We start from the raw sequence: 22786 nt of genomic DNA, 5'->3' as shown, positions 1-22786 counted from the left end.
GATGGAATCATTTAAACGTGTTTTTGTCACAAAAATCCATCATGCATATTGGCATCTTTATCGTTTTGTTATATCAATATATTATTATATATCTGCTGAGTCAAAAATAAACATACAGCAACATGAATTATTAGTTTTGATGATGTAGACTGTTGTGTTAATACATTTTCTTAGTGGCATGACCTTTTAACTTGTCATGTGTGATTACGATTGACTACAGCTGTTAACTTCTCTGAGCCAATTTAAAGCGTGGCCATTTGATACACTCACCTGACTCAGCCACAAACACTTCTTCTGTTGTCAGATGAAAAAAATGAGGTATCTGGCTACAATGATCAGAAACATATTGGAAGGAGAGCAGGTGACCCCAAGAACACCAAACCTACTCTCAAGCATGGTGGTGGTAGTATTATGCTCTGGGGCTGAAATAATGAAGAAGAAATATTAAGTTTACATTCTTCAGGACAACCTAAAGTCATCAGTCAGAAGGTTGGATCTTGGATGGAGTTAGATGTTCCAACAACACAGTGACCCAAAGCACACATCGTCTAAATCAGGCTAGAATGAAGGTCTTAGACTGGTCTCCCCACAGTTCTGTCTTAAATCCAATCAAGAACATGTGGACTGTGTGGAAGAAACAAGTTTGAAAGAAATAAAATTTAGCTGAACTGCACCAATTCTCTCAAGAAGAATGGTCACAGATACAACCAAAAGCTTGGCTGGACCTTGTAGACTGCTACCAAAAGAATATTTTTCAGAGCGTCTTGAAGATGAGAGAACACCGACTACAACTGTGTACAATATGTGTAAATCCATTCTTCATCAAATTTTCTGAAGAGTTTGCTTTTGTTTCTCTATTTGAAAAGGTGGAGTTTTACAAAGGGTTCCTCTATTCATGCTGTTACAGGACGTAATACAGCAAACCTTTAATTTTCGTATTTGATTGTTTCTGTCTGTTCCAGGTTTTATTCCAGTATGCAGTCTGGGCGTGTGCCAGGTGGGGAGGATGAACTTTGGTAAAAACGTCAGCACTCTGAAGTACTTCACCATCTGTGGCCTGCAGGAAGGCTACGAGCCTTTTGCCGTCAATATGAACCGGGACGTCACCATGTGGCTCAGCAAGAGGCTGCCTCAGTTTGTGCCTGTGCCCCCCAATCACCAACACATTGAGGTGAAGGGAGTCACTTAGAATACACGGTGTACTTAACTATCACGACGTAGCTAATGGCTGGTTGGGTATGTTGTTGGTGTGGATTTTTGGTAGAACTTTTAGCACTTGTGGGCTCAGATACATTTCAAGGCATTGTCGATAATATTTATCAGACGTGCTCTCTCCCTCAAAACCGTTGTACCTAAAAAGTTAACAGAGCTGATTGCAACATGCAAAACTGTCAGCAGGGACAGAACAAGTGTCTTTTTCTTTTTCAGGTGACCAGAATAGATGGAACAGTGGAGTCGTGTCCGTGCCTAAAGGTCACCCAGAGGTCATTCGGCTCCCAGAATAGCTACACCGACATAACCTTCTACAGACTGAGCACGCCCATAGAGTGTGATGAATCCAGATCCTCACCTGGCAGCGCAGTCTTCTCACCAAAGAGGGTAACAGATACTGTGTGTAACGCATGCACACACACACACACACACACACACACTCAGATGCAAACTGCCATATGTTGTGTATCATGGTCCATAAAAATATTTGCTGCACATTACCTTGGATTTCTTTACTAATCTTTCTTCCACAAATTTTGCAATAATTCTAAAGTGAAATCAGCTGAATTTTGTGCAGCTCTAGGACTTGTATAGGATATAATTTCATATCTGCTTTAACAAATATATATATATATGAAATTTCTATCTCTTCCAGATTACTTACTCCCCAGCTGTGGCCAACATAAATAGCATTTTAAATCTCAGCAAACTGTTTCTAAGTATACATCTAACTGATCCATCGCTACCCTAGTAGCTCAAATTTGAGCTGAGATTTATGGAGTTCCTAGATAGCTGTGTGAGCAGGCTACTTCCTGTTACAGCAAAGTTATGTCGTGTGTACGACTGTCTTGTTTCTTAAGGAGCTGGAGGACTTTGAAACTGTGTCAGACTTTGAGGTCCTGATGAAGACGCCTCACGGTCACAATGGTCCCAACGGACCGGACAGAGATGAATTCAACAATCACAAAGATTACAACCAGGAGAAGCCGTCAAAGCTCAAACAACGGTAAACCCTCTGTCCTATCAACTCATCTAAATTATTAACAAAATTACATTTGTGATCTTCAATAGTAAACATTTAACATATTTTGATAACAGTTGTGTCATTGTGATCCAATTTTAGCACACTGTTTTTCACACTTCTGTCACTGTGTTTGACCGTTACCATATTTTAAACCTAAACCAACCATATGATCCACAAGGTTCACACTGAAGAGAAACAAGCCAGACAACAGCTGTCCTTCATCTGCACGCCTCTCAGAGGAGGTGATGGCTGACGACAAAGATAGCTACGAATTCCTCATGCAGGCATCTACTGTAAGGCACTACAGTTTAAAATTCGCAAAATGCTGCATGTTGCTGATAACCTGCCACTGCAGTTTGCAAGTGTTTTGATTTACTGTTTGATAATGTGTTGTGAAGTCTTTCAAGAAAGTAACTTTGATGATGGACAGTGTATATAAACTTAACATAATTGCACGTCTTCTCTCTCTTTCTCCCTTTTTCTGTGCAGCACTACTACTCAGTCCGGATCTTCCCTGGTCAAGAGCCCAGCAGTGTTTGGGTGGGCTGGGTAACTTCTGACTTCCATCAGTATGACCCGGGCTTTGAGCTGCACAAGGTCCGAACTGTCACTGTTACCCTTGGAGACGAGAAGGGCAAAGTTCATGAGAGGTTGGTCAAGCAGGGATGAACAGCATGTGTCACAATAGCGGCAGGTTTTCTGTGTCATATGATCACCAAACATTTAGTTTGGAACACTTTTTCATCTGCTTATTGGCATAATTATTCAGTTAGTACCAGCGGTGCAATAGGTAAAATCCTGCAGATACAGGTCAGAAGCTCACCTAATTTCAAACATCAAAACAGAGAAAAAAATGTGATGTCAGTGACGTTGAGCATTAAGTCGATTTCATTAGTCAAGTCCAGTCAAGGCGTCATTATTTGACTATGACATCATTGCTGGATTTCTTCCCAACTGTTTCTAGAGTTTAATCAGACTGGTGCAAAAAATCAAAAGCATCTAGTGAGTTGCAGTTCTGTGGATGGAAATACCTTGCAGATGAGAGAGGTCAAAAAAGAATGGTCAGACTGGTTGGAGCTGACAGAAAGGTCACAGTAACCCAGAGAACCACTCTTTACAACAGCACTGAGCATATAAACAGCTCAGACAACCAGTCCACCCTTGTGGTGAAATGGCTTCAGGAGAAGACTTCATCGAGTATCATTTCTTTGCTCTCAGACAGCCTCATTTCTTGGGGTCATTGATTCAAAGAATATTGAAAACATTCCTTTTAGATTCTGCTTCATTCGCAGATTCTGCAGCTGCACATCCATGCTAGGTGATGGATAGGCGGTGTAGTGGCTGGCACTGCATAAAGGTTCTTGCGTAGGTTTTCTCTGCGTACTCCGGTTTCCTCCCACAGTCCAAAGACATGCACTCTTGGTTCATTGGTTATTCTAAATTGGCTGTAGTTGAGTTTGAGAGTGTATGGTTGTTATTCACTTCATGTTAGTCCTGTGATGGACTGGCGACCTGTCCCAGGGTGAACCCTGCATAATATCAATTGGGATATGTTCCAGCCTCCTGCGACCTCTGCAGGATAAAGCAGGTATAGTTCATGGACGGATGCTTATTCATGTTACCAGCTTCCTTTTTTACCACATCCAGTTCTACCGCAATAAAGCTGGATTCAGATCTGGAGGCTATGGAGGCTACTGATGTCGGCTGAAAGCATTGTCATGTTCATCAAAACAATTTAAGGAGACTTTTCTTTGTAACATGCTGCGTTGTCCTGCTGGAAGCAGCCATTAGAAGATGGCCATAAAGGGATACATGTAGTCAGCAATAATAGACAGGCTGTGCCATTCAAACCATAACAGATTGGTATCAAAGAAAACACTTCACACACCATCACACCACCAGTAGCAGCCTTGATTGGTGACTCCATGGAGTCATGCTTTTGATGCCATATTCTGACACTGCATCAATGAAACTCAATGTGGTCCTCAGCTGGTGTATCTAATTACTTCAAGGTTAGACATATTGAGTCAGTGACGGGGCATTTTTTTCCTTATTATGATATCTGCAGGATATATCATTGGCTGGCTGGGTAATTCTGTGAATAAGCAGGTGTTCCTACCAAAGTACTCTATGACTGTATTACTTTTTACTTCATGTGGACAAAATCCCAACAGCTAAACTTGCATTGTGAAACCAGCTATTTAAGCAATAATGCATTGAATCTATATGTTTTTTGGAAGTCTGTTTTTTTTTTTTTTTTTTTTTTTTTTTTTTTTTACATTAATCAGACATGAATGTAACACTCTTTCCACTGTGTCCTATAGTATAAAACGCAGTAACTGTTACATGGTGTGGGCTGGAGAGAGCAGCAGTCCTGGTCAGGGCAGAAACAACAACGGCTTAGAGATCGGCTGTCTGGTTGACACAACAAACGGTTTGCTGACTTTCACAGCCAACGGCAAAGAACTCGGCACGTACTACCAGGTAAATATTTGATATGGCGTCTCAGGTTTTTTACGTTCCTCCCTTTTACTGAATTTTTTCTTTCATCACACCAAAATAAGTCCCATTTGTTTGAGTCTTTTTTTTTTTGCACTAGCTTTATTAAACAGATGAATACTCACAGTGTTTTCCTGCACCTTGTCTTGGTCATAGTCAAACAGACTTCAACCAGGAAAGAGTACACTGCTACTGATCACTCATTAGGTTGTAGTGACCAGTTGAAAACCGTAGCTGCAAATGTGAAAATCAGTTAGTTCAGATGCTAACTGGAACGGACAAAGTGTCATCTGATCTTGGTTCATAAGTTGCGGCTTGCAGAATATGTTTCTTCATATTGTCTATTGTGTCTCTGCCTGTTCAGCTTCCAGTCTGTCATCCATTCCACAGTGCTGCATATTCTGACATGATGATCTCATTTTGACTTGATTTTTGACTGCAAAGCAAGAAAAACAAGTTGGACTAATTATGCATTCCTCTGCACAGGTGGAGCCCAGTACTAAGCTGTTCCCTGCAGTCTTTGCCAAAGCCACCAGTCCGAATGTCTTCCAGTTTGAACTGGGGCGTATTAAGGTGTGTAGATTCTCAGTTATCCAAGTTGTGGTAATCCTGAGTGTTTCAGTTAAAAGAAGTTTCTGATGTCATCCCATCCATTGGATGCACACACACATGCATGCACCTACTTGCTTTTTCTTTAAAATATCAAAATCAAACTGAAGTATTGTTTCAGGTTTCTTCTTACTATGAATTCTGACCAGTTCTGTTATGTTGGTTGCTACCATCAGTGACAAGTATCTCTGCAATCCCGTTTCCTAATAAAACCCCCTCTAGTGGTACTCGGTAGAATAGATTTTGTGTTTCTGTTACATTCAAAAACCCCAGGACCCAAATGCAAACATGGGACAGAATGGCAGGTGAAATAAACAAAAATAACTTCAATTAAACTTAATGGACAACTTAGCGAAAGCTTACAGGGCTTAACAAAATAGTAAGATAAACTTTATTGACCCCCCACTGGGGAAATTTACATGTTACCGATACAAAACAAGACAAGAAAACCAAAGTAAATTAAAGCTAAAAGTACATAAAGACTCTGTACCTTTCCCATGTACATATGAGGCATGATGAATTTACTTATGGCTATGTACAGGTATGATGAGTAATTTACCCAATTGAAAGACACACATGGTGTGTAGGATTGTCATGCAGAATTGCCGTGCTACATTTCAGTTTTTGCAAACAAAAAGCCACTAAAGGTCCATACAGTTACTCAGATAAGATTCATGATTAAAGAAAACTAAACAAAACAGAATGCAAAAACTACAAAGACATGGGGAGCTATAAGGATGCAAGATAGACAGGTGGCAAACATGCAGGAAAACAGGAGGTAAGCCTGACAAACTGGACTCAACTAAAAGAGGGCGACACAGGATGAGACACAGGTGATACTAATGAGAGCAGGGCAGACAGTCAAGAAAAGAGGGAGTTAGAGGCACACAAGGAAGGGGATCTTTTATATAAATCCATCAGGAAATAAACAGTGAAAAAAACAAAGATCATAACAGCAACACAGACACAGAAATGTTTGTTGAGACTTACTTGAAAAGACCCCCTCTAGTAAAAATCAAGTTTTTAACCTTGTTAACATGTCTGTGTGATGTTTGTAGAATGAGCAGTGGTGGATGGTGAGAGAGGCAAAGGCTTCAGGAATTGGTACATTCTAGAAAAAGCACTGATGTTGTGTTTATGGCATTTTAAGGCAGAAAGTGTTTTCATGGGAAGGTAAATATTTTACAGATTAAAGGGATTTTATCAACAGCTAGAGAAAGACTTAAAATACTCCTGTTGCAGTTCCTTATGTCTGTTGGATGTGTGTTTAGTGACACCTTGTGCCTGAAGGGGGAGCTTACAATGAACAGGATTAAGAAGAGCAGCAACTGTGTTTTAAAATTTGCTTTCTACACTGAGCAAATCAAAATTAAGAATTGTGATTGAATTAAAACAGAGTAAGATTATGCTTTATTCCTGTTGTTTTGTCATGTCAGTCTGAGATGAGGTGATGTCTCATATACCAATGGACACTAATGTGCTTGTGCTGATCGCTTGGTTTGCAGATTTAAATAAAACACCCACAGTGTCCAGTTCTGCCTTATGTGATAGTGTAATCCTGTCCAACATGTCTCTGTGTCCTGGCAGAATGTCATGCCCTTGTCAGCTGGTCTGTTTAAGAGTGAGAGGAAGAATCCAGTTCCTCAGTGTCCTCCACGGCTTCATGTCCAGTTTCTCACTCCTGTCCTATGGAGTCGTGTTCCCAATCACTTCCTTAAGGTACTGTAGCAACTTCTACTACTAGATAGACTTTTGCTCAGGGGTGTCAAACATGCGGCCAGCGGGCCAAAACCAGTCCTCCAGAGGGTCCAATCCGCCCCTCAAGGTGTGAATATTACAGAGACGACATTAACTGCAATTTTAAAATTTGTAAAACTATAAATTTCAAATAATTTCTAGACCATGACAAGTTGTTTTGATCATGGTGTAAAATACTACATTGCTAATTGTTCCTTTGTCATTGTGTCTCATTTTTATAATATTTTATCTTGTTTTTGTTACTTTTTGTCTTTTTCTGTCTGACTTTTGTCACTTGTCACGTTTTGTTGTTTTGTGTTTCCTTTTTGTCTTGCTTGCGTTTTTTTGTATCATTTCTGTCATTTTGTTTCACTTTATTCATTGTTTTGTGTATCGTTTTTGTCATTTTCTTTCATGCTTTTGTCATTTTTTTGTCTCGTTTGTGCTGTTCGTTCATTTTTTTGTCGATTTGTAACTTTTTTGTCAAATTTTTGCCTCTTTTTTATTTTGTTTCGTATCGTTTGTCTCATTTTTTGTCATTTTGTTTCTCGCTTTTGCCGTTATCCGTCTCATTTTTGTAATATTTTGTCTTGTTTTTGTTGTTTTTTGTCCTTTTTAAAGTAAAATACTGTATCCTTCAGGTCCAGATACCTGCGACTAAATGTTTTGTGTCTTTGTAGATAAACTGTGATCTGGAATGTGTAAATGATAAACTGAAGCATAAAGTTGTCGAAATTTTATTTATTTTTCTTAACAAATTATAGTTTGTTCATAGTGTTTTGTAACTAGATAATTCCTTAAATGTGAACATTTTCAGAATGTACTTTTTTGCACTACAACAAAGGGAAAAATGTGGAGTTGTGGTTATGTATAAGTTATTATGCTGTGATTTTACTGGTCTCGAACACTTGAGGTCAGATTGGGCTGAATGTGGACCCTGAACTAAGACAAGTTTGGCACCCCTGTTTTAGATGTTTCTGTGCAAACCTAATTGCAGGATGTCTTAGTGGAACCGTATGGAAGCTATGATCAGTTTAAATAGTTTTAGGACTCTTTATACTATACTGTAACCACAAAGTAGTCCGATCCTGGGACACTTCCTGCTGGTCATAATTGTAACACGACCTTGATGCATTCTGTGTTTGAAGGGCTAACTGTTTTTGTCCAGGTCTCTGCATCCAGAGTGAATGACCGACATGGCTGGCAGGTCCATTGTAATGAACCACTGCAGTTCATGTCTCTACACATACCTGAGGAGAACAGGTGGAGTAGTCACAGTTACATGCACACCTTTTCAGCTTCTCTCCATCTCATTTCTCATGCAGCGTCTCTCTGTGTGTCGTTCAGGTCGGTGGATATCCTGGAGCTGTCAGAACAGACAGACTTGTTAAAATTCCATTATCATACTCTCAGACTGTACTCTGCAATCTGTGCTCTGGGAAACAATCGGGTGGCTCATGCCCTCTGCTCCCACGTTGACGAGGCACAGCTCCTGCAGGCCATCGAGAATAAATATATGCCAGGTAAGAAATGCAAGCAACATTTCAAACGCTGTGCTTATTTCTGCTGTTGTATATTGTTGTTATGCATATCAGTGTAATGCATTATTTCTTCAAATTTACTAATTCAGTAGTTGCTTTAGAAATAATTCCAACCCATTTGCTTGTTGTGATTTGATTTTTAAACAAATTAAAGATCGTTTTTTTTCCCTATTAATCTGCTCAAATTAACCCCTATACTTACAAAGTGAGCACGTTTTAAGAAATGTTTGCGAATTTATAAAAAAATCAAATACTGAAGCTTCAAGTCTCCACAGTCTCGGCACATCTGGATTTGGGCAGTTTGTCTCATTCTTCCTCACAGATATTGTCAAGCTCTGTCACATTGAAGGGGAACCTTCCATAAACTGTGTCCCACCAAGTCCCTGTTTTGACTCCTGGCTGGTGGGACCATTTGCTCCATGTCATTCCACTACTCCAATTCCACATTTTCTGTTTCTCTGTACTGTTTCTATCAAATAGAGGGAAAAACAATTGAGCCCAAAAAAAAGTCTGGAAAAAAATAAATAAAACCGCAGAAAATTGAGTTCCTGAAGGTAAGTAGAAACTAGGTAGAAAATTTAGATGCACTGCCAAAAGGAACAAAGTCAGACACTAACCATGTACAGCCATATGAGGAATACGTTTATGTACATTTTACTGCCAGTGACCTGGTCAGCATGTACGCCACCTCCAGCCACAGCCAGCTGAAATAGTGTCTCCAGTGTCCCCATGACCCTTAACAGGAGGAAGTGGCTCTAACCAATGGACGGATGGTACAGCACGGCTTTAGGTGTAGTCTGTTCATTAGGAATAATAATGTGTTACAGTTAATGATCCTGTCTGTCTGTAACCACAGGTCTGCTTCGTGCGGGCTACTACAACCTCCTCATCGACATCCACCTGAGCAGCTACGCAACAGCTCGCCTCATGATGAACAACGAGTACATTGTTCCCATGACAGATGAAACGAAGAGCATCACCCTGTTTTCAGATGAGAAGAAGAAACATGGCTTGCCAGGCATCGGACTCAGCACGTCCCTGAGACCCAGAATGCACTTCTCATCCCCAAGTTTTGTATGTGGGACTGGACCATCATGCCGTAACAATGGCAGCAATGGATCAGGATCAGGAGACTTTTTCCAGTACAGCCCAGAGTTCCCCTTAGATATACTGAAAGTCAAAACCATTGAGATGCTGACAGAAGCAGTGCGAGAGGGAAGTATGCATGTACGGGATCCAATAGGAGGCAGCACAGAGTTTCTCTTTGTCCCCCTCATCAAACTTTTCTACACCATGCTCATCATGGGTGTTTTCAAAAACGGAGATCTGAAGAACATCCTGCGACTGATTGAACCGTCTGTGTTCTCTGAACGAGATGGGCAGGAGGAGCTCTGCATGGAGCTGGAGGCTGTGAAGGAGGTGGAAACTAAGGGAGGAGGAGAAGATGGTGGGAGTAACATGCCTAAAGAAGGCCTGCTGCAGATGAAACTACCAGAGCCAGTAAAACTCCAGGTAACACTCAATACATTCTTTCAGTTTGGAAATTTAATTTTAAATTTCATTGTAATTCAGTGTTCCTCAATCTGAGGGATGAGACTGTGTCACATATGTGCTATTCACACGGGATTAGATTACAGCTTCACAATTATGATTTTTTTCCTTTGGGGTTTCAAACTAGCGCCTTCAAAAAGTTGTTAAATCTGCTGCAGTGACAGTGAGACCAAAGCTTGCTGTCACAGGGATGTATTGTGCTCTACAATCTGACTTAACAGCTCTTTCGTTTTTGTTCTTCAACCTATAGTGACTCATCAATCGTGTGATTGTATGTGTAGATGTGCCATGTGCTGCAGTACCTGTGTGACTGCCAGGTGCGCCACCGGATCGAGGCGGTGGTGGCCTTCTCTGATGACTTTGTGGCCTGTCTTCAAGACAACCAGCGGTTCCGCTACAACGAGGTGATGCTGGCACTCAACATGTCTGCAGCCCTCACTGCCAAAAAGACCAAAGAGTTCAGATCTCCTCCTCAGGAACAGGTAAGGAACACCACTGAAAAAGACTGAGACTGGCCGAAGAGAATAGAAAAGATGAATTAGTGAGCTAGGGCGGACATGTCAGTAGCTTCCGAAGGCAGGGTGGAGTAACTACATAATTAATGAACTCTAGAAAACTGGATGGTAGTTTGAAGGCTTGTGTCCAACCTGTGTAACAAATACATGATTTGTAAAATCCTAATTTTACGCCTTTTATACTAATGGTGGTCATACACAGTGCATAAACTTTTATGAAAAACCAGAGGGAAAATAACACTTCTACAAAATAGGTCCTTGATTCTACTCACGCTTTTTTGTAAATTTCAACAGATGACCTTGCTAAATAAATCAATGTTTACTGTTGTGAACAAAAGTTTACATACATCTATAGATGACGTATATCATGTCATTCTTGAATTTGCAATGACTCTTACAACTCTTGATTTTCAATGATGGAATCACTGAAACACATGCCTTTGTGTCAAAATAAACAATCATGCATTTTGGCCCCTTTGTAGATTTATTGTCGGTCCTCTGAAACCGTGAGAAAACCATGAAAAAAAATCATGTAAAAAATTGTGTTAATCGCATTTTGTTCGTGGCATGGCCTCTTAACTTCTTGTGAATGATTTCAATTGACTACAGCTGCAGAATTCTCTCAGCCAATTTAAATAGAGACCATTTGATACACTCATTAGATTCTGCAAATCATTCTTATACAAGTCAGGGGAATCACTTTGAGCCATTTTAAAGCAACTACAGATCCCAAAATCGTCAACAATATGGTACAGTTGTGTCACTGCCACAATCAGGAAGAAAACATAAGCTATTACCTGCTGCTGAGAGACAATTGGTCAGGGTGGTCAAGAGTCAAGCCTTTAGCTAGGACTACTTTGTCTGTTGGTACTGTTGTATCCGATATGATTTAACATTTTGCTATTGTCTCGCTACAGTTTCTACAGTTGAAGTTATTAATGTGGCAAACTCAGTTCTTACGGTTTCAAAACTGAGGAGACGAGGTGACTACATAGCTGTATCTAAAACCAACAGTTGGCCTTTACCAGAATGAGTGCAATCACTCTGTTTTCTATATAAGAAAACCCTCAGAAGAGAATTTGGACATATCAAGTAGATCAACCAAGGAACACGACGAAATATTCTGTATTTGTTTAAATACCAATATTTCTGCCTCTCAACCCTGGGACACCCCTTCTACTCCCATTTTACACTTAACATATTCACCTGCGCAGTGTTTGAATCTGCAACACAGTGATTGTTATGCTCTTTGTGTATCTATCCAATAAATCCCAGAAATGAGCGTGAACATTTTCCTGAATCAAACCCTTTCGGTGTGATATAAGTCCTATTTCACGCCTACATGTGTTTTTTACGTGCATTTTCTGAAGTCTTCTTCTGACTATGCGACATTTTTGAGATGACATACGTTATTAATATGAGCCATTTAAATGCAGTTTTATTGAAATGACTTGCAGATCAACATGCTGCTGAACTTTAAGGATGAGAAACAGGAGTGTCCCTGTCCTGAATACATCAGAGAACAGCTGCTTGACTTCCATGAAGATCTGATGAGGCACTGTGGTCAGTTTCACAGCCAACTGAACAATCGTACATATCAATAATGTCCGTGTACTCTGTGTACATACAGCATGTACTAATCTCAGCATTCTGTCATGTATAGAGTTGGACGAGGAGAGAGGCATAGACAGTGACAGTGACGCCACCATACGAGGTCGGCTGATGTCGCTGGTGGAGAAAGTGGCTTATCTGAAAAAGAAGATGGCCAATCTGCCAAAGGAGAAAAAAGACAGGAAACCCAGTAAGTCATTTGCACTACACCAAACACAGATATTTGACAGTTCATTACTCTCAGTATATAGGTTGTCAATGAACATGCATCATAACTTAATCTGCAGATTTTCTTGACTTGTACTGAGTAAATTTAGAATTTGGATAGATGAGTCATTTTGGTTTTAATGACACCAAAGACCTACTATGTAGTACTTGCTGTAGGCTAAATTTTACAAGTTACACCAAACATTGGGTCAGAACGGAACAGAAAATAGCCAGTTAGACACTTTAGGTCTGTTAGAGGTTTCAAAACATCACGGATTCCTGTTAACATTACTGCAATAAGTAAGTCTTCTTTTAAAATATTGGTTAAAAAGAGCTTCATTAGTCGGTCTCATAAACTAAAACATAAAGAAGAAAGCAAAAGAAAATGAAAAAAACTGTAAATAAATAAGAATTTTGGATTATGTTCTTGAAATCTTCCCTTCCTAAACCACTCTCTCTCCCCTCCTCCGTCCCCCTCTTCATTTCTTCTTCTACAGGTACATTACAGCAGCTGATTTCAGACACGATGGTCCGCTGGGCCCAGGAGTCAGTTATCGAGGATCCAGAGCTAGTTAGAGCCATGTTTGTCCTGCTGCACCGCCAGTATGATGGCATCGGAGGACAGGTTTGTGTGTTCATAGTAACAGAAAACTCATACCGCTGATGACAATGTTCATGCTGTTTTAGTGGAATATATCAGATGATGTCCTTGATTGATGTGTGCATTAATGTCCCACTGCTGATTACTGTAGCCTTGTATCTTCTGTGGCTCAGCTCAACCTCTTTGTAGTATTTTAATTGGACAGCTTTGTGTTTTTTTATTTTTAATATTAGTAGTAGTACGACTAGTAGTAGTAGTAACATTCAAGTAAATGCATCAGTTAAAAACATGAGGTTGTTAATTATCCTTAACAGGAACAAGTTTTTTCTGAGACCTTGTACGGTACAATCTTTAATAATAATAAATTATTTAGTGTTGAATATGGTACACTTCACAGTAGCACATTTGGATCAATGGCATGAGAATTTACAGTAAAACAGCGATGAATTGACAAATTGACTCTGTTAAATGATCTTGCTTAATGTATGGCACCAGATGATAAATGTCCTGTTCGGTCTGCCATCTCACACTAACATAAAACGTGTTCCAGTCAAGGAAATATGTGGACCTTAGCTGGAGGTATAAAATGGAATACGTCTGTTGTTGTCCAGGTGCGGGCTCTTCCTAAGACCTACACAATAAACTCTGTATCGATCGAGGACACCATCAACCTGTTAGCTGCTCTGGGTCAGATCAGATCTCTGCTAAGTGTCCGGATGGGAAGAGAAGAGGAGAAACTGATGATCAGAGGGCTCGGGTGAGAACACACTCATCTGGGTCAGATTTTTTTTTATTCATCTTTCTTTTTCTTTGGGATGTTTTCCTCTTTTCCCTTTGGTCTCCTTCTGTCTTTACTGTTTTCCAATAACGACTTTTAATTTGTTTGAGCGACTGAAATCAGTGTATACTGTTCCATTTAACCCCTTGACGCTTATTGTCGCGAATTCGCAACGTACCACTTTCATTCAGACTGCAGCCGACATAGCGTATCCATTCCCCCAATGTCGGAACCTTTTACAAGCACAGGTTTCTCGTAGGACCAGTCAGAGTGGGACCTGATTATTATAGATCTGCTATTATTATTATTATATATCTATGCTCTATGTGTAATAGATACATTAACAATCTCCACTTATTTTGGCATCAGCTGGAAAGCAAAATCACACAAAAAAAGTTTCTTATTTAAATGTAAATAAATTTGGGCATCAAGGGGTTAAAATTGTGATCTTTTTGGGTAATAATATGCATATGTACAGTTGTGAAAAAAACTTTGTAATTATTCCTTTACTTCTTAACTTTCTATGCTGGAATTATTGAAACATGTGCGTCTTCGTCACAAAAAAAGCAACCCTACATTTTGGTTGTTTCACTAATCTAATTTAGATTATCTGGAAATATGATCAAATCTGTTTGGTCAAAAATATACATACAGCAACTTGAATTAGCAATTTTGATGATGCAGACAGTTGCGCTAATGAAATTTCTGAGCGGTGTGGCCTCTTAGCTTCTTATGAATGATTACCATTGACTACAGCTGCTGACTCCTCTGGGCCAGTTTAAATAAAATGCTTTGCATGCACTAGCAATAAAAGCTCTCAGAGAGCGCAGTACTCCACCAAGGCTGCTCAGTCGTTGTATGATTTCCGAAGGATGAAGTCTTTAAACAATTTGTGGTCCACAGTGGTGAATTTGTAGTCGCTATCTTGTGATCGTCAGCAGGCAGATGACGTAGTATTCTCTTGTTGTCATAGTTACAGTGACGCTGTGCCACTATCTCGCAATGATACAGAAATCTTTAACAAATCCGTGGACCCAGACTATAAGCCGCATCACTGCCAAAACCTAATCAGGTGGTCTTTGTGTCATTTCTGACCTTCCCTGAAAATTTCATCCAAATCCATCAGTCCGTTTTTGAGTAATGTTGCAAACAGACAGACAGACAAACCAATCGTCACATAACTCCGCCGCATTCCTTGGTGGAATAATTAGACTCAGCCCCATCACTACAGTGGGGAAGTCTGATGAGCTCCACATAGATCTGAAGAAGAACATCATTGACTTGAACAAGTCATCGAAGCCACTCACTATCAGTCAAACACACACAGTACAGCCACGATTTCCAATCAGCCTTACTGCATGAACATGATTATACTTCCACTTCATCTTTATTGTCATTCAGCAATGTACGTAGTACACAGTTAAACAAAATGACGTTTCTTACATCCATTCACAGTGCAGAAATAAAAATAATACTAGAAAAAAATTATAAATATAAGGTAAAATAAATGCAAGATTAAGTAATTAAAAGATTAATTAGAAATGACTAAAAAAACAAGCATACATCAGACACAATCATACTTGTTACTGGGGTGATAATGGGTGAGATTAATCGGACTACAGTTTTGAGTTTGGAGGTGATTGGTGTATGTGCAGGTCTGTGTGTGTTGTAGCCACACGGTGTTCAACAATCTGACTGCCTGTGGGAAGAAGATTATAAAAGGACATGTAGACGCCAGAACTTTGTCACTTTTGGAACTAGACCCTCTGTCTATCTGCATGTCGGCATCACGGGTCTACATGGAACGAATTGCCACGGGAGCTGAAAAATTTGATTGTGAGACTTCAAAAAGTTGGAAAAGGATATGGGAAGACCAAATGAAAGTTAGTTAAAACACAAAACCAGCCATAGTACCCATAATCAGAACCACAGTGGCTGTCCTCCTAAATCACACCACAGACAGTGTGCTGCTGGCACACTCTAGCTCTGAAAAACTGATGGGCAAGTGTTTTAGAGTTGATACAGGGGTTATCAGTGGAAATTGGAGTTTGTGTGACAGTGAGAAGGCAGAACATTTCAGGAATTTGGTGTCCTCCATGCCGAAGAGTATAGAGTCTGTCATCAAAAGTAAAGGGCGACATGCTGTTACAGCGTCTAACTTTTGTTGCTGTGAGTTACTACTGTGTGGACCTTTAATATATTTAAGGTGAACAGATTATAATTTTACATATGAGGAAATGACCTACTGAATTAACACAATTACTGTAAAGTGATACAATTTTCATTCATTTGACATAGAAGTGATATTGCACATGGGCTGTACCCACTTCTGTTGTGTAGTGTAATGTGTTTTTTAGTGTGTAACTGTCAGTTTCATGTTTAATTAGTGGTTAATAACCTCATGAGAACCCTGATTAGTTTGGCAATGCTTCACTGAGCTTCTAACTTGTCCTTCTTTCTTTGCAGTGACATCATGAACAACAAGGTTTTCTACCAGCATCCTAACCTGATGAGAGCTCTGGGGATGCACGAGACCGTCATGGAGGTGATGGTCAATGTACTCAGTGGAGGAGACTCCAAGGTATGTGCAGGTAGTGTGTATAACCTACAGAGCTAGAAAGTAAACTGAGTACTAACGGCCATCAGAGTACTGACAGTACCAGGGTGAAAAACAGTAGTAAAGTAGTGGTGAGGTAGTTGGAGGTTTCTGTTTAGAAAATCATCAACTTTATGAACAATATAGCATTTTCTGATGGGGGGTACATGACTTTCACCCCCTAAGTGATGCATTTGTTTTTTTGCAGGAAATCACCTTTCCTAAAATGGTGGCCAACTGTTGTCGTTTTCTGTGCTACTTCTGTCGAATCAGCCGTCAGAACCAGAAAGCCATGTTTGACCATCTGAGCTATCTGCTGGAGAACAGCAGCGTTGGTCTTGGTGAGTGTATTTGTGGTTCACACTGTATCAGCTGCTTCTGCTTTTGCTCCCCTCTTCTTTGTTTAAAATAGCAAAGGTAAGTTTCCTGTGAGTTCAGATTTCAATGCGAAACGTGTTCATGAGCCACATCATAAATGCAGATTGACTGGAATACTGGATGCTGTGAATCAGTCAAGGATTAAACATATGCAGCCACTACTTGCATGACCAGGAACACTGTTAGAGTGATTGATGAACAGGAAATGGTCTGCACTTATATAGCACCTTGTAACTTTAACTACCCTCTACAAAGGACTTTACAATGTGTTCCTCTATCACCCATTCACACACTTACACCCTTGCAGTGGCACTGGTCACTCACCATTGGAAGCAAATATGTGTCTTGCCCAAAGACAGTTTGGCAGTTTGGGCCGGGGATTGAACCATCAACGTTACGTTTAGTGGACAACCTGCTCTTCCACCTCAACAATGGCCACCCAACATGTGGAACAGAAAAGCAAGATCTTGGTGAAAGTCATTTGACAGAAAAATGTATCTGTCATGATCTCGGTTGTTGTGTGAAATCACTCCTGGAACACACGGTATTCTGTTAGATTAGAGGCACTTAAAAGTCAGTTGTTGTTCATCTCAGTTTAACAAGTATTTTTGCAGTTATTGTTTTATGGCATTTTGCCACACATGATAGTGAAAGAAAACTCCTCAAGTCTAGAAAAAGGATAGTATGGATCCCATCTCTCTGGATTGCTTTTGTGTTCCCTTGCAATAATGTTTGCGTTTTGTGTAACCCTTGGAAGATGGCTGTTCTAGATAATATTTGTTCTAGAAGTTTTTTTTAAAAAAACTTCTACCCAAGTTAGGAATAAACATCTTAGAATTAACCCCAAAAACTTTGAAATAAGTCACCTCCATCCATTATGTATACACTGCTTACTCATTAGGGCCGTGGGGGCGCTGGAGTCTCTCCCAGCTGACTTGGAGTGAAGGCAGGAGACACCTGGACAGTCTATCACAAGGCTACACATAGAGACAAACAATCACACTCACATCTACAGATAATGTAGAGTCACCAGTTAGCCTCAGCATGTTTTTGGACTGTGGGAGGAAGCCGGAGAACCTGGAGACAACCCACGCATGCACAGGGAGAATGATCCCATGCAGAAAGATCCCAGGAAGGCTGGGACCCGAACCAGGGATCTTCTAGCTGCAAGGCGACAGTGCTAACCACCGAGCCACTGTGCAGCCCAAGTCATGACATGAATTCTTTAAACATTTCTTTACAAGCTGCTTCCTGTTAAAAAAAAGACGCAAACACTATAAAGAACAACATTTTATTTAATAATATTATAAAGATTGTTTTTTAATTGAACCATTTTGTGTTTTTATTGTTCTGGAATGAAAAATATGACCAATGAAGGGCTGGTTAGAAGTCAAGGACTCCCCTCCTTACTTGCTTTTTTTTTCTCACTCTTCTCGCCTTTTTTTTCTCTCCTCTTCTCAGCATCTCCATCTATGCGAGGATCAACACCTTTGGATGTGGCTGCAGCATCAGTCATGGATAATAATGAGCTGGCCCTGGCTTTAAGAGAGCCAGACCTGGAGAAGGTGAGGTTGACAAACTCCTACACATGTTTAAACATATAAGGAAACTGTGTGTCACAGTATACCCAAAACTCTGGGGTTGCTTTATTGTACAATCACCATGGAAAAGTGTATTTCAGTTGTTGATATATTGGCCACCTGGAATGTTAGAGAGAAACTTTATGGAATCGTTAACAGTTAGAGCCTGCTAACAAGAACAAATGCAGCTTCGTGCTACTTCATGCATGCACGGAGTCAGGCCAGTCACAAGGTTCTATGCTGTCCAGTGGTGCTCATAGTCAGTTTACTCCACCTTACTAGTGTGTCTTATAACTGAGGCAGCGTTTATTCATTCTGCTCGCTCTGTGCTGCCACATCACTGCTGCTTCAGCCTTCTCCTCCTTCCTAGCCTCGTTATAGATTCGCTTCCTATTCAGACTGTATTCTTTTAAAATATTGTCAATATCAGCCTCTGCTGGGGGGTTTGTGATCTCAGGGACTGTCTGTGTCATGCTTGGGCAAATCATTCCAGAGCAACACTGCATGTCAGTCTGAAATAAATGGTTAAAATCTGACAAAGTATCCTGGCTGAAGTGTTTTCCTTTACACTGAAGCTTTTGATATTTTTTTGATGTTTTTTTCACATCATTAGCGTTCTGTAAAAGTTATCAAAATCAATTAGTTAATTATAAATGCAAAATCAACAGATTCTGACATTGCAGAAGTTCTAGGTAGCTAATATTCTGTGTGGCTTATTTACCTATTTATTTATTTGATAAATTATTTAAATTAACCACAAGTGAATAAACTGCAGTTGTATGTTCAGATTCTAACACCTGAATAGTAACATGTAATAATAATAACTCCTGAATATATGCTTTCCAACCCCTTCTGCTTTGTGCCTAAACTTTTGGGCATGCTACAAGTACTGTTTATTTTTTATTTTTATTTTATTTTATTAAACAAAAAAAGTAACTTATGTCTGTTAGTTGCACAGCTTGTATTTACTTCTTGTCTCTCCAAAACTCAACTCATGCCATTTGCCTGTGCAGGTGGTACAGTACCTGGCAGGCTGTGGGCTGCAGAGCTGTGTGATGCTGGTACGTAAAGGATACCCCGACATTGGCTGGAACCCTGTGGAGGGGGAGCGATACCTTGACTTCCTGCGCTTTGCTGTGTTCTGTAACGGTGAGAACTTCATTTCAACCAATGACGATAGACAAATCTGTTATTTTCAAATCAAGACTCTTTATTGGTGTGCAGTGTGTTTGGCCTTTAGCTCTTTGACATTAGCCTTGTGACACTGTCCCTGTTGTGTTGTCAGGTGAAAGCGTGGAGGAGAATGCCAATGTTGTGGTGAGGCTTCTTATTCGCCGACCAGAATGTTTTGGGCCTGCCCTTCGAGGTGAAGGTGGCGATGGGTTGCTGGCAGCGATGGAGGAAGCCATTAAAATCTCTCTCGACCATTCCAGAGATGGTCCCTCTCCTACATCTGAGAGCAGCAAGACACTGTAAGACAGCATTGGACTAGAAGTCCTATACTGCTCATTTACAGTTCAATTAATCAATCCTATTTCAAAGGCTCATATGATGTCTCTTCTATCCCAAAGAGATATTACAAATGTGGTTATTAAAATTCACTGAATCGACAGAAGTCTGTTGGACTGTAAGGTACTTAATTTAAGGAAGTTTCACAGTACAGGTAGTGGTGTTAACAGCACTACAAAAAAGTAGCAGGTTGATGTCTCACTTTACTTGGTCACATGACCACTGCCATTTTTATTGTTTTATTGTCCTTTTGTTTCAGACAATGTGGGCTTGTAGGTTAAACATAGCTACTCATATACTATCATGTCTGCTCTACACCAATCAGGCATAACATTATGACCACCTGCCAGATAATCTCTTGGTCCCCTTTGTGCTGCTAAACTCCTCTGACCCAGTGGGGCGTTGACACAGGACCTCTGGGGATGTACTGTGGTACCATTGAATTCTGTGGGTCCTGTGGGTTGCAGGGTGGGACCGACCTAGATCAGGCTTATCCCACAGATGCTCAGGAAGATTTGGATCTGGGGAGCGTGGAAACCGGATGAACACCTTAGCTCTGTCGTGTTCCCCGGGCCACTCCTGAGCAGTTTTTGTGGTGTGTCGGGGTGCATTGTCCTGCTGAGGGTGGAAACTGGCATCAAGGACTGCTGTTACTGTTGGGGGTTGCTCAAACTGCAATGTTTAGGTGGGTGGTACATGTCAAACATCCACATGAATGTCAGGACTCAAGGTTTCCCAGCAGAATGATGCATTATAACAAGATGATCGATGTTGTTCACTTGACCAGTCAGTGGTCAGAATGTTGTGGCAGATTGGTGTAATGTCTACTGACACGTCAAGGTCAGTTCACCCAGCTAACATGTGGTTGTTCTGAGCTACTTCAATTTGCAGCTTCACACTCATTTGCTTATTGGTTTGTTTGATTCGTGATCACCTCCTAATATTAATGGAAGAACAATCTACATATAGTAGCAGTTAATCTGTGTTTGTCTGTGTGTGTGTAGCAGTGACATGCAGGAGGAAGAGGAAGATGATACCATCCACATGGGGAATGCTATCATGACCTTCTATGCTGCTCTCATTGACCTGCTGGGCCGCTGTGCTCCAGAGATGCATGTGAGTGACATCAGATTGACACACACACACACACACACACACACACACACACACACACACACACACATGCACACACACACACACACACACACATTTGTATAGCTGTCTTTGTGAGGACATTCACTGACAGAATGCATTCATTATTCACTTAACCATAACCGTCACAACAAAATGCTTTTTCCCAGTCCTTGCCTTAATCTAAACCTAATTCTAACCTTAGCTCTAAAGCTAAGTCCTAACCTTCTGAAGAGGTGTGAAAAAGTCAGAAGCTGTTCCTGTTTGCAAATGTTTTCACTCCATCTGTCTAAAACTCAAACTGGTTGTCAACAAGTACACACACACACACACACACACACACACACACACACACACACACACACACACACACACACACACAAAGACACAGACTGTTCTTAATCTAACCTCATGTATTTTCTATCAGCTGATCCATGCTGGTAAAGGTGAAGCAATTCGCATCAGAGCCATTTTGAGGTCTCTCATTCCTATTGAAGACCTGGTGGGAGTCATCAGCATTCCATTCTCAATGCCTAACCTGGGTAAAGGTAAGCAAATCCTGCAGCACTCCCCTTACCGTACATGCATGCAGCCATAATCCTGATCTTAAATAGGTCCAGTAGAGGCTCCGTGATGATCTTGTACAACCACAAATAAACAGCAGCATTTACAGCAATTGTTAATAATGACCACCTTTAATCTTTGAACCGTAAATCTTGTTTCTTGCTTGTGCTGATGTATGCCTGTGGATTTACAGATGGGTCGGTTGTGGAGCCAGACATGTCAGCTGGTTTTTGTCCAGACCATAAAGCAGCTATGGTCCTGTTCCTGGACCGGGTCTATGGTATAGAAGACCAGAATTTTCTTCTCCACCTTCTGGAGGTTGGGTTCTTACCAGATCTGAGGGCTGCTGCCTCTCTGGACACTGTAAGTTTGTCTTTGTGTGCATATGGGTGTTTGCTATCTTTTCTTCCACTCCATTTCCTTGAAGAAAAAACTTCTTCTGCTGTTTTGTTCAACCCTGATATTCTTACTTTCTAATACTTTTTGCAACTTAATAATAATGAAGGTGGTTATTATTAATTGCACTTCCAGAAATTAAAAATGTACTGAAGATTTGCTGCACCTGCAGTAATAAAATCCTGCTTATAAGCCCAGTAGATGTACCAAGCATTCAAAATCACGTCACTTCTTTTCAGTTGAATTGTTCTCATTGTGTTCGTTACAGTGAAGTGTCGTGAATATCAAGTGAAACTGCAAAATTGACCATTTCCAGAAATGCCACCAGGAGCTTAATAGAATATGTAGTAAAATTACCTTGAAAACAGGGCTCCTCAGTTTAATGTATCATAACGACTTTGTAACACTGACAGATTTCTCTTTGCAGAGTTTGTGCTTTTAGTTTCTATATTTAAATACATTTTTCTGTTAGTACATAGGCACTGTTACTTAAGAAATATTTTGAATGCAGTGCTTGGAATGGTAATGGATTATCTACTTCTGAGCCAACGCTTCGTTGAGCCACTGGTCCATAAAGTTTTATGATATGGCACCCAACAATTATGTGTTTGCAAGGCTTTCAAAGCTTCTCTTACTAAATGTTCTTGTATTGATAAAGCATCCAGTGGAAGTGTGAAAGGGGTCACCTTGCTATAAATATTAACTAGCTCTGAAGAATACATTAACGATATGGAGCTTTTACAGTCA

At 40.4% G+C, this 22786-nt stretch overlaps 1 protein-coding gene across 5 annotated transcripts in view; it reads left to right on the top strand.

Moving 5' to 3' along the window:
* The window catches only part of ryr2a (ryanodine receptor 2a (cardiac)), a 200443-nt gene that overhangs the window by 109252 nt on the left and 68405 nt on the right, over positions 1 to 22786 (top strand). For 3 of the 5 annotated variants that reach the window (XM_035945815.2, XM_055004360.1, XM_035945805.2), the window contains exons 13-36: positions 963 to 1171; positions 1429 to 1611; positions 2073 to 2218; positions 2415 to 2529; positions 2726 to 2886; positions 4561 to 4720; positions 5222 to 5308; positions 6932 to 7063; positions 8250 to 8344; positions 8429 to 8604; positions 9479 to 10134; positions 10455 to 10655; positions 12146 to 12251; positions 12352 to 12489; positions 13004 to 13131; positions 13719 to 13864; positions 16352 to 16466; positions 16690 to 16822; positions 18321 to 18424; positions 19453 to 19588; positions 19725 to 19911; positions 20953 to 21064; positions 21507 to 21627; positions 21837 to 22006. In XM_035945815.2, coding sequence (XP_035801708.2) covers positions 963 to 1171; positions 1429 to 1611; positions 2073 to 2218; positions 2415 to 2529; positions 2726 to 2886; positions 4561 to 4720; positions 5222 to 5308; positions 6932 to 7063; positions 8250 to 8344; positions 8429 to 8604; positions 9479 to 10134; positions 10455 to 10655; positions 12146 to 12251; positions 12352 to 12489; positions 13004 to 13131; positions 13719 to 13864; positions 16352 to 16466; positions 16690 to 16822; positions 18321 to 18424; positions 19453 to 19588; positions 19725 to 19911; positions 20953 to 21064; positions 21507 to 21627; positions 21837 to 22006 — 3917 coding nt within the window. The remainder of the gene's footprint in view (positions 1 to 962; positions 1172 to 1428; positions 1612 to 2072; positions 2219 to 2414; positions 2530 to 2725; positions 2887 to 4560; positions 4721 to 5221; positions 5309 to 6931; positions 7064 to 8249; positions 8345 to 8428; positions 8605 to 9478; positions 10135 to 10454; positions 10656 to 12145; positions 12252 to 12351; positions 12490 to 13003; positions 13132 to 13718; positions 13865 to 16351; positions 16467 to 16689; positions 16823 to 18320; positions 18425 to 19452; positions 19589 to 19724; positions 19912 to 20952; positions 21065 to 21506; positions 21628 to 21836; positions 22007 to 22786) is intronic. The other 2 variants (XM_023264877.3, XM_055004359.1) reach the window with 1 other exon arrangement.

Source organism: Amphiprion ocellaris, chromosome 18, assembly GCF_022539595.1.
Source record: "Amphiprion ocellaris isolate individual 3 ecotype Okinawa chromosome 18, ASM2253959v1, whole genome shotgun sequence".
NCBI lineage: Eukaryota > Metazoa > Chordata > Actinopteri > Pomacentridae > Amphiprion > Amphiprion ocellaris.
The sequence above is the reverse complement of the archived record's forward strand: the minus strand, read 5'-3'. Positions and strand labels throughout refer to the sequence as shown.